The 15,962-nt window shown below is 40.4% G+C and overlaps 1 protein-coding gene across 4 annotated transcripts in view; it reads right to left on the bottom strand.

Moving 5' to 3' along the window:
- UBE3D (ubiquitin protein ligase E3D) overlaps nucleotides 1-15,962 on the bottom strand; it is a 123,407-nt gene that overhangs the window by 15,184 nt on the left and 92,261 nt on the right. The window contains exon 10 of one of the 4 annotated variants that reach the window (XM_039532575.1): nucleotides 3,874-4,277. The exons of 1 other annotated variant lie outside the window; for it this stretch is intronic. In XM_039532575.1, the coding sequence (XP_039388509.1) occupies nucleotides 4,251-4,277 (27 nt within the window). In that variant the 3' untranslated portion in view covers nucleotides 3,874-4,250. Of the gene's footprint in view, nucleotides 1-3,873; nucleotides 4,278-15,243; nucleotides 15,691-15,962 lie in introns of those variants that run through there. 2 more of the 4 variants (XM_039532572.1, XR_005597019.1) reach the window with 2 other exon arrangements.

Here is a 15,962-nt window from a genome sequence, read left to right as displayed (position 1 = left end):
CAAAATGACCTTTTTTGACACTTATAACCCAACATCGGTTGTTTGGAAAGTAATCCCTCTCATTACAGTTACCCGCTTGGAGTGTGATGTCATGACTTTCATAGTCTATTAAACGTTAACACTGTTACTTTTCTTTTATGGACCTTATTTATTCATAGAATCATAGAATCATAGAATCATAGAATTCAAGATCAGAAGGGACCATTATGATCATCTAGTCTGACCTCCTGCAAGATGCAGGCCACATAAGCCGATCCACCCACTCCTTAGCAAGTGAACCCTGCCCCATGCTTCGGAGGAAGGCGAAAAACCTCCAGGGCCATTGCCAATCTTCCCTGGAGGAAAATTCCTTCCCGACCCCAAATATGGCGGTCAGCTGAACCCCGAGCATGCGGGCAAGACTCTCCAGCCAAACCCTCTAGAAAAGGTTATGTCATACCAGGCAAATAATTGACCTATTGACTAAGCCCGTTATCCTATCATACCATCCCCTCCATAAACTTATCTAGCTTAATCTTAAAGTCATGGAGGTCCTTCGCCCCCACTGTTTCCCTCGGTAGACTGTTCCAGTATTGCACTCCCCTGATGGTTAGAAACCTTCGTCTAATTTCAAGCCATGTGAACCAGTCATAACAAAGAAAAGTTCATAATTATACAGCCTGATAATAATGCTAAGGTTTAATAATGCTTAAAGATACTCACATTTTGGGTTTATAATGCTGAAAGACGTTATTCTTTATTCTTTGGCACCAAGAAACACAATTTTCCACAGTATTCACTTGATTCTTAACCATCTACCTGTGATGTGTGTTAAAATGACCGTTTGACGTATCAACTCATGATCTCTCTGCTCTGCATGAATTTCCAGCTATACGACCTTGACGTATATTCGAGTTAGGTGTCACTAGCATTGCAGCTCTTGTCACTGGCGGATGTGTTTCATTGTGGCTGAGTTATTGCTTATCAAAATTGAGGAGTGGGTCATCCTGACCCCAGGTCGCAAATTGAAAAAAAAAATTCACTAAAATATTATTTTTGCAGTAAATAAAAGATTTGACATATTAATAAATTCTCAGGAATGTAGAGAAATGAATTATAATTAATATTCCCTCCATACGCACACGGGAATTGAAATAATGACATCGTTATTTTATTTGTATTTTTTTATCTTTTTCATTTTTTTTCATTTTATTATTTTTTAATTTGATTTTTTCTTTGAATTTGGCACTCCATTTAAGTTGGCACCCTAGGCGACTGCCTAGTTCGCCTATATGGACAGGCCGCCCCTGTTCATGGAGATATCCCAGAGAATGTGGACTATGATGGTTATCACTGTTTTCTTTGTAAAATTAGATACCTGACCTTGCTGGGGCTGACAGACAGAATCTGTTAGTCTTATTTTTTTCTTGAAGGCTACCATTTAAAATACCACTCATAAAATAAAATCAATGTGAGTGGCTTGTAGAACACTGAACATGTATCTTCAAACACCCCAGGATTAAGAACATGGCATTCTGACTGCCTCTTCCCTGGAATACCAGAGGGGATAGTTTAATGGTCTAAGCATCAGGTGTGGAAACCACAGGTTTAAATTCCAGTAGGGTCAAATCAGCTTTCGCTCCCTCCCAGGTAGATTAACAGAATATGATGGATGTTATGTGTCAAGGGGGGTCAGAGGAGAGGTCTAAAACCAATGTGCTATAAACTCTATACAGACATTAGAGATCCCATTCATTTTTTGTGAAAGATGGGGGCTTGCCCAAACGTGCTGTGCAGTGTGCCATACACTGCTTATTTGCATGGCTGCTGCTCTCGAGCCCAGATATGGGTGCCCTTTGGTGGATCCATGTGCATGTACATGGTGAAGTATTCTGGGCTCCTCTGGATGAAAACTGCTATAAATGCAATTTATTGTCATTGTATTCTGCACCATGCCTCACAATAATTAATCACCCCACAAAAATTAATCCTCCTCCAATCAAAGTCCATCTCCAGTACCTCTTAGTATTCAGGGACTTCTTTGCTGTAACAGCAGGCTGAGAGCACTGTTCCCAAAGGGAGGGGAGATTGCTGCATGCCGCAACTGGCCCTACACGATCTCCAGTTTCTGCTCTGCAGCCCCAGCTCCTCAGTGACGGGCAGGGGCTGGGAGGCAGAGAACCCGCTTTAGGGCCAGGAGGAAGAAGACCCTTTCTGCCAGTTCCCAGTTCTGCTTCTTAACCTCCCTGAAGCAATATCAAGCTCAGATTCTTTTTATTTTTATATGTAACCAGTGAGGAATCTGGAGATAGCAGGGAATGGACTAGCAGTTTGGAAATAGAAGTGGAAAGCCAAAATCTCTTGCTAAAAGCTGGAGTTTAGACAGGTCTGCAAACTAGGTCAAATCGAGAGTTGGGGACTGGTCATTGCATCATCAAGACTCTCATAAAATCTAGAAACAGGATTTGTGGTTCCTCAGACTCTCCACAGAACATGTCCTTTCAATGTTAAATTAATCCTGTTATCAGTAAGGTACTGCACTGACAATATATCTGAGTTATTTGATATTAATGTTTGGGGTCAGAGTATTTTTGTGATTTAACATTAAATGAAAATCTCTCTCTCTCTACCCTCCCCCCTTCTTCCCTCCAACTCAAACTATTTGTCAGAAGTTCATTTGTTCAGGGATATGCTGAGGACACTGGTTTCACCATCTTATCAGCTCTTAGTGATGGGCACTATAGAAAAACCTAAGATAGATAGGTAACACAGATGGCTATTATAGTTAATGTGAAGAGCAGCAGTAGAGGTCACCCCCAGGGCCATACCATCTTTAGATTGGCCAGACAGTTCTTTCAGATTATGTTAAAGTTGGATTGCATATTTAAGGGAATCTTAATAAACTTGTATGGGTGGATTTCATTTTATTTATTTACTTATAATATTCCAGCAAATATGTTTACATCAGTTAAGTTGTTTCTGTAACTTGCCAGCTTCTGTCTTTCATTTCCTCTCCTTCCCCATAAATCTGAAGGCTCAGAATGTACACATGTTTATTCCATTTGTTCCCCATTCAATTTGACTGTCAGTAAAAGCTCTAATAAGGAGCAGAGAGATATAGCGATGTGAAGAGAAGCTGTTTGGTTAATATTCCACCTGCTGTTGGCACAGTGAGAGAGGGTCTAGTTTATTTTTGTTTTATTTCCCACCAAGTGTCTCATTTACATCTGAAATGAAACTTTGTGCTAAAGACTGAAGGCTGAATAATAGTGTAACATCTCATATCTTCTTATTTGTTTGAGAGTTGGTGATGCTCATAAAAGTGATACAAAGTGATAAAGTTTTAAAAGGCTCTGCTACATATACAAATATTTTATATAACTTTTGCTAAAAATAAAGCTATTATAAGCCACCTGTGACATCTGCATGTAGCCCAATTTTTAGCCTCAGTGTCTGTATGCCAAATTAAGACACTGGAGAGCTGATTTTAGAAGTCCTGAGGACCACTGCAAGAGAGTAAATATGGATATCCACAGCAACACAGTCAATTTTTATAGCACAACCACGCTTTGAGACGAACGGGACTCCCTTCTGCATCACGGTCAGAAGAGAGTTCCAGGTTTATGGAGCAGCATGGAAGAAGTCAAGGACATGAGACAGGGAGCAGTATACAAAGGGAAAGGTGAAGTGGGAGGCATTGGCAGAGCAAAAGGAGAGAGAGGAAATAGAAGGAAATGAGAGCAGAGCAATAGCCAGGGTAAGGTTGTGGAAGAACAATCACAAATCTTTTTTTTTCCATAATAAACCAAACAAAATTAAGTTCCACAAATAACAGAATATAACATACTAGAAAAAGTACTCGGACCTAACATGATATATAGGTAGAGTGTTGTGAGTGTCATTTTTATGGCAGAACAGCCTTTCCTAAAATAAAGGTTTCCCCTAAAGATGACCAGGCTCTACATTCACTTGATCTCCTTTAGAAGTCTGTTCCATAGTTGGATCCCCTTGACTGGGAATGTTTTATTCCCCATTCACACGCACTTGTCTTGGACTTTCTGATCTGCACTGTACCAGAGGAGTGCAGATATCATGGTGGTTCATAGATTTAAGGGACACCAAAAGTTGCACCATGATGGAAGATTCTCTTCAGTTTGCTTTGCAATTAGACAATGTCTGTAGTTTTAAGACGTCAAGTACCCGCAGCTTTGCTAATGGGATCATCACAGATCTGAGTGTAATGAGCTAATTCTCCCACAGGTAATGTACTTTCAAGAGATGCTTGGAGAAGATGCACCCTTAAACATAATGAAGTCAAATATAATTATATTAAGACTCCTTAAAAGGTAAAAATTACCCAGCATGAGCAACATAAAATAAACATTTAATATCTAAAAACTGCATTACTAAACTGCCTAATGAGCCATTCCTCATGCCACTGAAAGTTTTTAAATAGAGAATGATAAAAAATGACTTTAATAAAACTTAAATACCCATTACCAGAAGTCACACAGTGGATTCTGGCTCAAAAGTAAACATGTTTGTTCACAGAGGGAAAGACAATGGTAATAGACAAGGACAGATGATTTCCTATGTCTCCTATTGGAGTAGGTTATAATTTTACTGAAGATTCCACACCTACTTACTTCATAAAAATAAACATCAGTTTCTGAAACAGCAGAATACTAACAGATAGCACAAATATACCTCTCAACACTTCCACCCCATCAAAAATTACTCTTTAAAATGCAGTGGCCATACACATTAATGCTGCTATTATTGTGACATATCACACCACCACTATGTCTTAATGATAGCTCTTTCAGTGGTCGTTGAACTGGACACTTTTCCCCTCCTCCCAAGGATTTTGCTGGGGGATATTTTGCCTTTTAATGTATTTGTGGGCATTTGCTCTTTACAACTCCCTCCTCAGACAATTTGTAATGCTCATAAACAGTATTCCCCCTTCCAAGCTCCTCTTCTTCAGCTTTTCTTTTTTATCTCTCTCTGATGTATAGTCACTTCTGTTATCATTTTCTGTGTGAGTTAATTTAGAATATACTCTATGCGCCTTTATTTTTCAGCAAAATTCCATGCACAACTATTATTTAATAAAAATAAATAATAATAATAACAATAATTAATAATAGCTGATTTTCCATGACTCATTGTGAGGCCTTTGGCAGAGTCAGGACTTCCTGGCTCTCAATCCTATGCTCAGATTATGACTCTCATGTTACAGATTTACAAATGCACTAATAAGATGTTAAGATAAACAAATTGCTCTAAATAAATAAATAAATAAATAACGATAACCAGGAGAAAAGCAAGAATTTATTCTCTCTTTGATTTGGCTGACCGAAGTTGCAACAATAGCTAAATTTGTCTGTGAGTTAAAATCTGTTTGTAAAAAGTGTAGTGTATAGGATGAAAAACACATGAATGAGGAAGAAAGACAAGAAAGGAAAAGAACCGAAGAATATTTTATGGAATTCTCACTTCTTAATCTGGTTGTGAACTTGAGCAAAAGTTCTTGGGTTTTCTTCAGAGAGAAGGAATTTAATCACTTTGCTTTAAAACTCTGGAAAAGAAACGTTTGGCTGGGAATGGGGGTGGAGTAGGACATTCACATGCTTGAAGAGTTAGATTTGGGATGGTTGCATTTCAGAGGGATTGCTGGATGATTGCAGTGACACTGAACACCGCAGGAATTATGCACAAATCAGATAGGGCATAGTCAACTGTTTCAGTGGCTAATTTGACTACATTTCAAATATATCCTGACAGTATCCTGCACTACAATAGTCTGTTTGACTTGGAAAATCTGTTCCCTCAAGACCACCTATAATTAGCTATGGATGATGCACACTTGGAAGACAAATATAGACACCGCAGAGGTGATGCATCACAGCCTGAAAATAATTAATGCTCATCCTAGTAATGCCACCTACACCAAGAGACTTCGGAACAGTTTACTAGGCCCATAATGTCACAAAGGAATGGGGAAATCATTTTTCATATCCACAGAACTAGGTCACCATAAACATTTTGAAAAAGAATCTGAGTGAAAATAAAATGCATTTTGTGACGGGTTGTACTCATTATCACACAAAATAAGACTTCCATGTGGACTTTCAAGGCACTCCAGCCACCCTGCTTCAAACATGGAACACATTCCAAAACAAAACAGATAAAGCTATTAAGGTGATTTTGCAGTTAAAAAAACATATACATCATTCAGGAACTGAACAGCTCAAGGGTAGTGGGCTATGTAGAGACTGTAAAAAGCAACAGAGAGTCCTGTGGCACGTTATAGACTAACAGACGTATTGGAGCATGAGCTTTTGTGGGAAGTGAGGTATTCACCCACGAAAGCTTATGCTCCAATACGTCTGTTAGTCTATAAGGTGCCATGGTACTCTCTGTCGCTTTTTACAGATCCAGACTAACACGGCTACCCTTCTGATATGTAGAGACTGTTGCCTCTAGGTTACAGGCTCAAATCCAGTCCAACACACAAGCTACCCAAAGTCTTTACTATTTGTTCAGCAGTTTATTATTATGATTTGCATTACAGTGGTGCCTAAAGGCTCAGACTTATATGTGAAGAAGATTTGTAGTCCCAGCCCAGCTCTTAGGGAATAGGTGCCCAATTCACAAAACAACCACCGCCACAAACAACAGCCTTGTTAGCAGTCCTAGCAAGAACTGAATAAATCCTGAGGTCTGAAGCATTGTTCATACTTATAGGTGGTCCCTTTCAGGTTAGCAATGAGTAAGGCCCTACCAAATTCACAGCCATGAAAAATGCATCATGGACCATGAAATCTGGTCTCCACCATGAAATCTGGTCTTTTGTGTACTTTTACCCTACACTATACAAATTTCACCAGTGTTTCTCAAACTGGGGGTCCCGAACCAAAAGGGGGCTACAGGAGGGTCGCAAGTTTATTGTAGGAGGGTCACGATATTGCCACCCTTACTCCTGCACTGCATTCAGAGCTGGATGGCCAGAGAGTGGCGGCTGCTGAGCAGGCGCCCAGTTCTGAAGGCAGTGCCCCACCAGCAGCAGCGCAGAAGTAAGGGTGACAATATCGTACCATTCCACCCTTACTTCTGCACTGCTGCCTTCAGAGTTGTGTGGCCAGATAGTGACGGCTGCTGGGCCAGAGAGGGCCCACATCTGAAGGCAGCAGTAAGGGTTGCCATAGCAGAAGTAAGGGTGTCCATACTATACCATACAATACCTGCCTTCAGAGCAGGGCTCCTGGCCAGCAGCCACGCTCTCCGGCCTCCCAGCTCTGAAGGCATTACTGCCACTAATAGCAGTGCGAAAGTAAGGATGGCAATACCGTGATCCTGCACTCCAATAACCTTCAACCCCCCCCGCCGCCATTCACACACCACAAACCTCTTTTGGGTCAGGACCCCTACAGTTACAACACTGTGAAATTTCAGATTTAAATATCTGAAATCATGAAATTTATGATTTTTAAAATCCCATGACCATGAAATTGACCAAAATGGACCGTGGATTTGGCAGGGCCCTAGCAAGGAGGTTCAGTTAGCAGGTCAATGTATTGTTTACTTAAATAGAGTTTTGCTGCATTAATTGTAAATGCTATTTAGAGTGAATTAGCACATTTAGAAAGCCTGGTTATTAAAGTATCACAAGGCACAGGGAGTAAAAAGTTCTGGAGGCTTTGTGAACACCAAAACATTTCTGAGGTCATCCATATCTACTCACATTTTGTCCTTTTTTTAGGCCCTTACATAGCTCTGGAAATTCCAGCTACTCTCTCCAATTAGTTCCCTAATTTCCTTTCCACACCAGATTCTTTGATTCATAAAATGAAACTCTGCTTGCTTATTGGATAAAAAGTAAAAAGCCTCTAGTAAAACAATGCTCTGAAGCGACAGCCACCTTGACTTATTGTCTCCTCCCTCTCTTTTTCTCTCTCATGTTTTGTCCTTTCATTCAAACATATTGATGAATCTAGGCTTCAGCTCACACTCTGTCGTTCTTTTTCCTCTTTTTAAGTTTTTCAGAGTCTGTTCTTTTTGCTCTCTTCCCAGCAGTTCAATTTTCTCCAGCTTCAGGTGATCACAACAATTACGTCTCACTATTCTGTGACCACTTCTTGAACAGATGTAATGCTAGAAATAGTATTATTCAGAACAAATGTTTCTCTTTCACAATGTGGGATTTTCCATTTTAGGATTGCCAGTTTTGGTTGGATGTATTCCTGAGATTTCATCACATGCCATAATCTTTAATTCCTGGAGACTCCAGGCCATCCTGGAGGGTTTGCAACCCTATTCCAGGTTCATTTTTTAATCTTCCTTTTACAAAGCATTAATGACAGTCAATGATACTCAGTTTTTCCAGGTCTTCTTCCTCTTTCCATACTCACTCTTATTTCCTGCTTTTAGTATCCAATTTATCACTCAAGGACAAGTGCATAATGAGTAAATTGTACACTAGTATCAATTCCCTTGAGGTATCATTCTCCTGCCTGGATTATTAAACTACAAAACAGGGACTTTGTCAGAGAACTGCAATCATTATAGCTTGTTTGACTGACCCAAGACTTCAAAAATACCATGTAAAACTCTTTCCTTAAGAGGTCACTTACAAATGCACTATTAAAACATTATTTAATTGTATTAAACTATTGAACATATTTTTAAAAATTCATTCAATTAAAACTATTGTATTAAAGATGTACAAGAACAAAGAATATAACGGAAATACAAACACATGATTATGAAGAATTTAACTAGATATTGGCAAGCCTGTTACCTGGATACGATATCAGATAAACTACAGTTATCTATAAACAATCTGAATAAAAAAACCTAAGCTTTTTCAAGTATCAGAGGGCTAGCTGTGTTAGTCTGGATCTGTAAAAAGTGACAGAGTCCTGTGGCACCTTATAGACTAACAGAAGTATTGGAGCACAAGTTTTCGTGGGTGAATACCCACTTCGTCAGACGCATGCCTTCTAAGCTTTTCAAAATCATTATCAAAATTATATTAGCCATTTTTGTTTTGTAAACATGAAGAGCCAGCAAAAATTTAAAACTAATTTACCTGAAATGTTTGTAGGAAAAGCCAGTCTCTTTAAAATACAATTTTATTTACCCTGTGAAAGAAATGAAAAGGTATTTTGTCTTCAAACTGTAAAAACAAACTTTTTTCTGCACTCTTCCTTTACAATCAGCTCCATGAACATCCATACGCTGGCACAGCAACTTTAGTGATTTCATGTTGAATGTGTTTGTGCATATATGTATTTCGCAAGTGTATATCAAAATACATATACTGCAAATATACACAAGTTAAACTGAATACACAAGTCAGAACATGCTCTGGCCTTTCATTCAATATATTCTATGATAACATAAAGGATAATTATTTCAAGAACCTCATGCTTATTATTTTAGCTTGCTGACTTTAAGGACAAATTCTGCTACCCTTATTCACAGTGAGTAGTACCTTATCCTGCAATGTAGGAGTAGGTACTACAGAGTAAGGTACTACACTCAGTATGAATAAGGAAGGATGGCAAAATCTGTCCGTTAAATATTTTCAAGACGCATTAACTTGGTGTTCAGACACAAGTTACGCTTTTTAAAATGTATGTATCAAGTAAAGCAGTGGTTCTCAATCAGGGGTACATGGGGATATGCAGAGGTCTTCCAAGGGTACATCAACTCATCTAGATATTTGCCTGGTTTCACAACAGGCTACATAAAAAGCACTAGTGAAGTCAGCACAAACTAAAATTTAATATAGACAATGACTTGTTTATACTGTTTATATTTATATTCCAATTGATTTATTTTATAATTATACCAGAACGTAAGCAATTTTTCCAGTAATAGTGTGCTGTGACACTTTTGTATATTTATGTCTGATTTTGTAAGCAAGTAGTTTTTAAGTGAGGTGAAACATGGGGGTACACAAGACAAATCAGACTCTTGAGAGGGGTACAGTAGTCTCCACTGAACTAGAGTAATCTAAAATATGTATTTGTCATCTATCTTAAGTACATATACGGCCACTAACACCACAGTATCTGAGCATCTCACAATCTTTCATGTATTTATCTTCACAACCCTGTTGTGAGGTTGAGAAGTGCTATTACCCATATTTTACAGATGAGGAGCTGAATCAGAGAGAGTCTAGGTATGTCTATGCTGCACACTAAGCCTGGGCTTTGATTCAGATTTGAGCCCAAGCCCCCTTCTGTCCACAGACAAATCAGTCTGATTCGGGTCAGCAAGCACTCATGGCCCGGGACCTAGGACCCTGCTAGGAAGGGGGGTGGGGTGTAAAAAGTCCAAGTCCTGCTGAGACTTGGATCCAAGCCCTGTCGTCTTGCAGTATGGATACAACTCAAGCTGCAGACCTGAATCAGAAGGTCTGCAAAGTGCAATATGGACAGTGAGCATGGCTGTGAGACTCACGTCCAGCAATTGTAAACCCAGGCTTATAATGCCCAAAGTCACCCAGGAAGTCTGGGGTGGAGCAGGAACTTGAACATAGGCATCTCAAAGCCTAGCCTACTGCCCTAACCACTGCAATATCTTTCCTCTTCACCACTTTGGTATATTATATATTCTTTTGCACAACTGCAATATACAAGGGGCCAGATCTGATACCCTTAATAGCATATTACTTCAATCAATGGGACACTTTATAGCAGGGCCGGCTTTAGGATGATTCCCCGGAATTGGGCCCCGCGGCTAAGAGGGCCCTGCGCCTAAGACGGCCATGTGCCTTAGGTGCCTTTTTAATTTTTTTAAATGTTTTTACTCACCCGGTCCGCTTCGGGTCGGCGGCATTTTTGCAGCAGCGGGGTCCTTTGGTGCTGCAGAAGACCTGGAGCAGACCTCCCCGCCCGCTGCCGAAGGGCCGCCGAAGCCCTGGACCACTGCCGGGTATTTGAATCGGGCCCCGCAGTTCATAAGGCCAGCTCTGCTTTATAGTGTAAAGTATTATTCAATGTGAGTAAGGGTATCAGAATTTGGCCCAAACCTATGTCTACAGATTTATATTTTTAGCTAGACTAAACCCATACCAAAAACCTCATCCCCCCTCCCAATTGAATATCTGCCCAGAAGTTAATTGTTCATCTTGAATGCTTGCCAATTTTTACTGGTTTTGTACCATGAACTTGTTCGCCTCAAAACAAAATGCACAGTATTGTATATACATACCCAGGACACACATCTGTGGCCTGCTTCTGCAAACACTAACATGCATGAGCAGTCTCACTGAAGTCAATGGGACTACTTGCATGGGAAACTAAAGGACGTAGGATGTGGCAGATGTATCACTTTTTAAGTTCTCTATAATCAATTTTTTCTCATTGGCTTTCTGTAGCTTAAATCTCAGAAGAGATCATTCCGAATATCATTTGGGGGTTGGACTAGATGACCTCCTGAGGTCCCTTCCAACCCTGAGATTCTATGATCTCTTATTAATTTTTCTAATTTGTTTTATTACTTCTCTAAAGTCACAAATATATTTTATATACATACACACAGGCATATGCACTATGCATTGTATAGCAGTTACTTCTTTGTTTTAATGCTCTGGCTGATCTACCACTTTCCATTAATAATAATAAAAAACTGTTTTCAAAAAATTAAAACACAGACCTTTAACACCAGGAATGACATTAAATTAGTTAACTGGTAGGTGAATGAAACATTAATGAAATGAACTAGAGAATTTTCCCCTTATGAGGAACATTTATTCAGTTCCTTTTATTCAAACATTCCTTTTATTCAAAATCTATACTTACGCAAGTGTAAAATATTACATCTTACCAATAACTGCAGAGTATAAGCAAGTACTTAACTGTAAGGATTTTTTTTCCTAACAGACTGAAGACATTAAATCACCTTCACTGTTTGAAGTATTCAAAGAAGTGGGGGGGGGGACCCTCCCTTAACCAGCAACTACAGTTCCTAATTCATTTTTCTAACGAATATCCAGCTATCAGAGACTAGCTCCAAGCATTTTCTTGCAAAGTTCATATCCAATGGTGTTAATGAGAAACTTTCACTACTATTTCTCCACAATATATCCTGCTGGCTAGTTTACTCATTTGCATCTGTTCTGCACCACTGAAGCCAATGGGAGTTTTGACATTAACTTCAGTAGGGTCAGGTCCTTGGCTAGAATGTGGGGATAATATCACAAAATTTTAGGTACATTCCAATAATGCTATACATAAACAAAGTAAATCAAAACAACAGGAAGTTAGTGACTGTGGCTATGATTTTCAAACCTAGAAGCCTAAAACTAGACTCCCAAATCTATATCAGAGCACCAAATATGATGCCTAATTTTCAAAACTGCTGACTTCAATGGGAACCGTTGGTACTATGAAACAGAGGCAATTTTTTTTTTAGGTGACCAAGTATGGATTTCATTATTCAATTTTGAAAATATGCGCTATTACAGAGGTTCTCAAACTTTTTTTTTGTCAACGGACCCCTTTTCAAACGCAATGTTAATCACGGGCCACCAACTGAGAATCTGATGGACAAAGGTATATGTATACTTCCTATAAACATGTACTGTTAATAATGTTTTAAGAAAAAAGCATCAGAGTGCTTACAGATGTCAGTGAGATGGGTGTGCCTGCTCCTTACTGCAGAGCCTGTCTATCATTGGTGTGATTGTTGGCATTTTGAGGATCCCCCGTGCAATCTCTAAGGACCCCTTGGGGTCCCAGAACTCCGGTTTGAGAACCGCTGGGCTATTATATTCAAGGCTGATATGGCACCTCTATTTGAAATGGCTCTTTGAGTCACTTATAACTTATTATGAATTGTGACCTTTTGGGCTGAAAATGTTCATGTTTGGTTTCAGTCCAGAAGGGAATGATTTTGGAAATTTTCATAACCTGAGCAATGGCTCAATAGATTTTTATCTCAATGGTGGGGGGGAAAAGAGGGTGTATTCCAGCAGCTACATTTTCAAATACCTTCTTCTGCACTTTAACTCCTAAACAGAATAGCTAGGAAGTGCCAAGCTTGGTTTCTACATAATCCTGTATTAAGAAGGTGTGCTTTGCTTTGCTGAGGAAGCCTGTTTGTGAAATAATAAGATTACTGATGTTTGACTATAGCACTCTCACTGGCCGTTCTTCAACTTCAGAAGCGTGTACCAGGGTATATTTAATCCTTCTATAGCAGTGGCTGTCAACTTATTACATATTGTGGGTCGCATATGTGACCCACAATGCGTGGCAGGGCAGCGGCAGACTGGACCCCGACCCTGGACACCCGCTGTGCAAGGCTGCACAGCTGCCCAGAGCTCATTGGGCCCGGCAACTGCCCTGGACCCTGCCCCGCACAGGTGCCCCGGACCCCACCATGTGAGGCGGGCCGGCTGCCCCGGAGCTTGTGGGGCCGGATGGGAGCCCTGACCCCAGACTTCCGCCACGTGGAGCGGGCTGGCAGCCCCAACCCCACCACACTGGGCAGTGGGGTAGCCCAGACACCTGCACACCGGCAGCCGGGAACCTAATTGGACCCCGGCTCGCGGGCTGCTCTTTAGCACACCGCTGAGTTTGGCCACAGCTGTGTGCTAATTGGACCACATGCAGGCCGCGGGCTGAGAACCACTGTTCTATAGGCTAATATTCACTCCTGTGCAGGGGCCAGTAAAGGTTTAGTCACCACTTAAGTCTCACTAAACCCTTATTTTAATCTTGTTCTCCATTAGCTTTAAAAGTGTATAAACTGCTGCATGGATGACAGGACAAAGACTTAAGGAGGGTTTAGTTAAGGAACTTACCTATGCTGTGTCAGTATTTTATGTCCTCTCTCTTCTGTGAGTATATTTTAACTAAATACCAGGAACACAGTAATTGCCACACTGGATCAGGCCCATGGTCCATATAGTCCAGTATCCTGCCTCCAATAGTGGCCAGCTCCAGATTTTCCAGAGGAAGGTTCAAGAAACCTTGCATTAGACAGATGTGGAATAATCTGCCCCCACTTTAGGTCTTCTACTAATTCCTTTAGTCTGGCTTAAGCCTTGAAGCATAGGATTTAATAATGCTTCCAAAATTTATGTTCACATTAAATTAGTAAACCAAGAGTATGCACAGTTATCCATAAAAGTGTTTACTCCCTTTCTGAATCTTGATAAATTGCTGACCCCAATTACATCCTGAGGCAAGGAGTCCCAAATTAAATTATGTGCTGTGTGAAAAAGCATTCCCTTTCATTGGGTTTCCTCTCCTTTGTAAAGGTAAACAATCCCAGTCTTTTTCCTCTCCCTTCATATGAATTTTTCTATTCCCCTACTCATTTTCATTACTCTTTTATGACTCCCTTCTAGTTCTGCAATACCCTTTTTGAGATGAGTACACAATATTCCAGATGAGGCCACACCGACCATTTAGAATGACTTTCTTGGCATGAGGGCTTAAGAGCTGTATGGGCCTCTGAGCTGTTCCTCTGCATAGAGGTGAATTTCTCCCATTGTGCTTTACTCCCTCGCAGCACTGTACAAACCACTTATGAATCTTCATGTGGTGTAACTTCAGAGTCACACCGGTATGAATTTAGGCCAATAGGATTATCCTCTGGGAAGTTCACAGGTTGGAAAGATCATTCCAATATACAACTGCACAGTCTAATATAAATGATTCAGTTAAAAACATGCATAGAAGCGTGAGGGCTCTTATCAATGTAACAATGGGAAGTACTGCTCATTAGTCTTTTCCTATCTTTATATCCGCTCCTTATGTGTTTGTTTGATCACCTGCACAATAGTTAATAGTTTATTACATTAACAGTATAACAGACTTACGTAAATGTATTGTAGACGTACATGTTAACCTGGGGATGGATAAATTATGGAAGTAAAAACAGGGATCAGCTGAAGGGGCTGAGTCTTGATGCTTGAAAGAAAAGACATATTGGTCTGAATATGCCTCATCTGATAGCATCTGATTTTTACAAACAGATTTGTGTGATTAGAAATTGGCTAGAAGATCACCAGGGCCAGACTCCTTTCCTCTCCAGTGCCTTCTCTCGCCCGAGTTCCTTGTGCCTATGCTGTAATCACCCCAAAGAGCCTACTGCTGGGCCAGGATAGAAGCTGCTGCTGCAACTTTATATGAGGGCCCAGAAGTAGGCAGCACTTCTGTTCTCTGATCCACTTGATAACAGAGGCAGGTGAGGAAAAAGCTTAACTCTGAGGCCAGGTCTGCACTAGAAAACTAGGTTGGTTTAACTCATCGATCGGGGGTGTGAATTTTAGCAGCATAGTTAAATCAACCAAAGTCCCTGTGTAGACAGCACTACGTCATTGGAATAATTCTTCCATCAACCTTGTTACTGCCTTTCGGAGAGATGGATTACCTAGGCAGTCGGGACAATCCCTCCTGTTGGCGTAGGTCGTTTCTACCCTGAAGCGCTAAGCAGCACAGCTGTGTCTCTGTAGCATTTTAAGTGTAGACAAACCCTGAGTTTTCCAAGTTTTGCACAATAAGTCTCAGCATTGAGGCTTCATTCACTAATTGGCACATAATATAGACACATTTAGTGGATTTAAAACTGGCTAATTGTTTGTTCTCAATGTAATTAGAACGGGGAATCATTATCAAACGGGTGTTTCTTTAGTGGGGTCCCACGGGGATCAGTTCTTGGCCCTATGCCATTTTTATCATGGACCTGGAAGAAAAACATAAAATCATCACTGACAAAGTTTGCAGATGACACAAAAATTGGGGGAGAACAGGTCACTGAGGGTACATCTACACAGCCCATGGCAGCAAGTCTCAGAGCTTGGGGCAACAGACTTGGGCTTGCGGGGTTCAGGTTTTCATGTCTGAAATATCTGTGTAGATGTTGCGGTTTGGGCTGGAACTCAGGCTTTAACACTAGGGAGGGGAGCTGGCTTCAGAACGTGATCTGCAATATCTACACAGCTAGTTCGTTGGAAG

The sequence above is a fragment of the Mauremys reevesii genome, linkage group 3, assembly GCF_016161935.1.
Source record: "Mauremys reevesii isolate NIE-2019 linkage group 3, ASM1616193v1, whole genome shotgun sequence".
NCBI lineage: Eukaryota > Metazoa > Chordata > Testudines > Geoemydidae > Mauremys > Mauremys reevesii.
The sequence above is the reverse complement of the archived record's forward strand: the minus strand, read 5'-3'. Positions and strand labels throughout refer to the sequence as shown.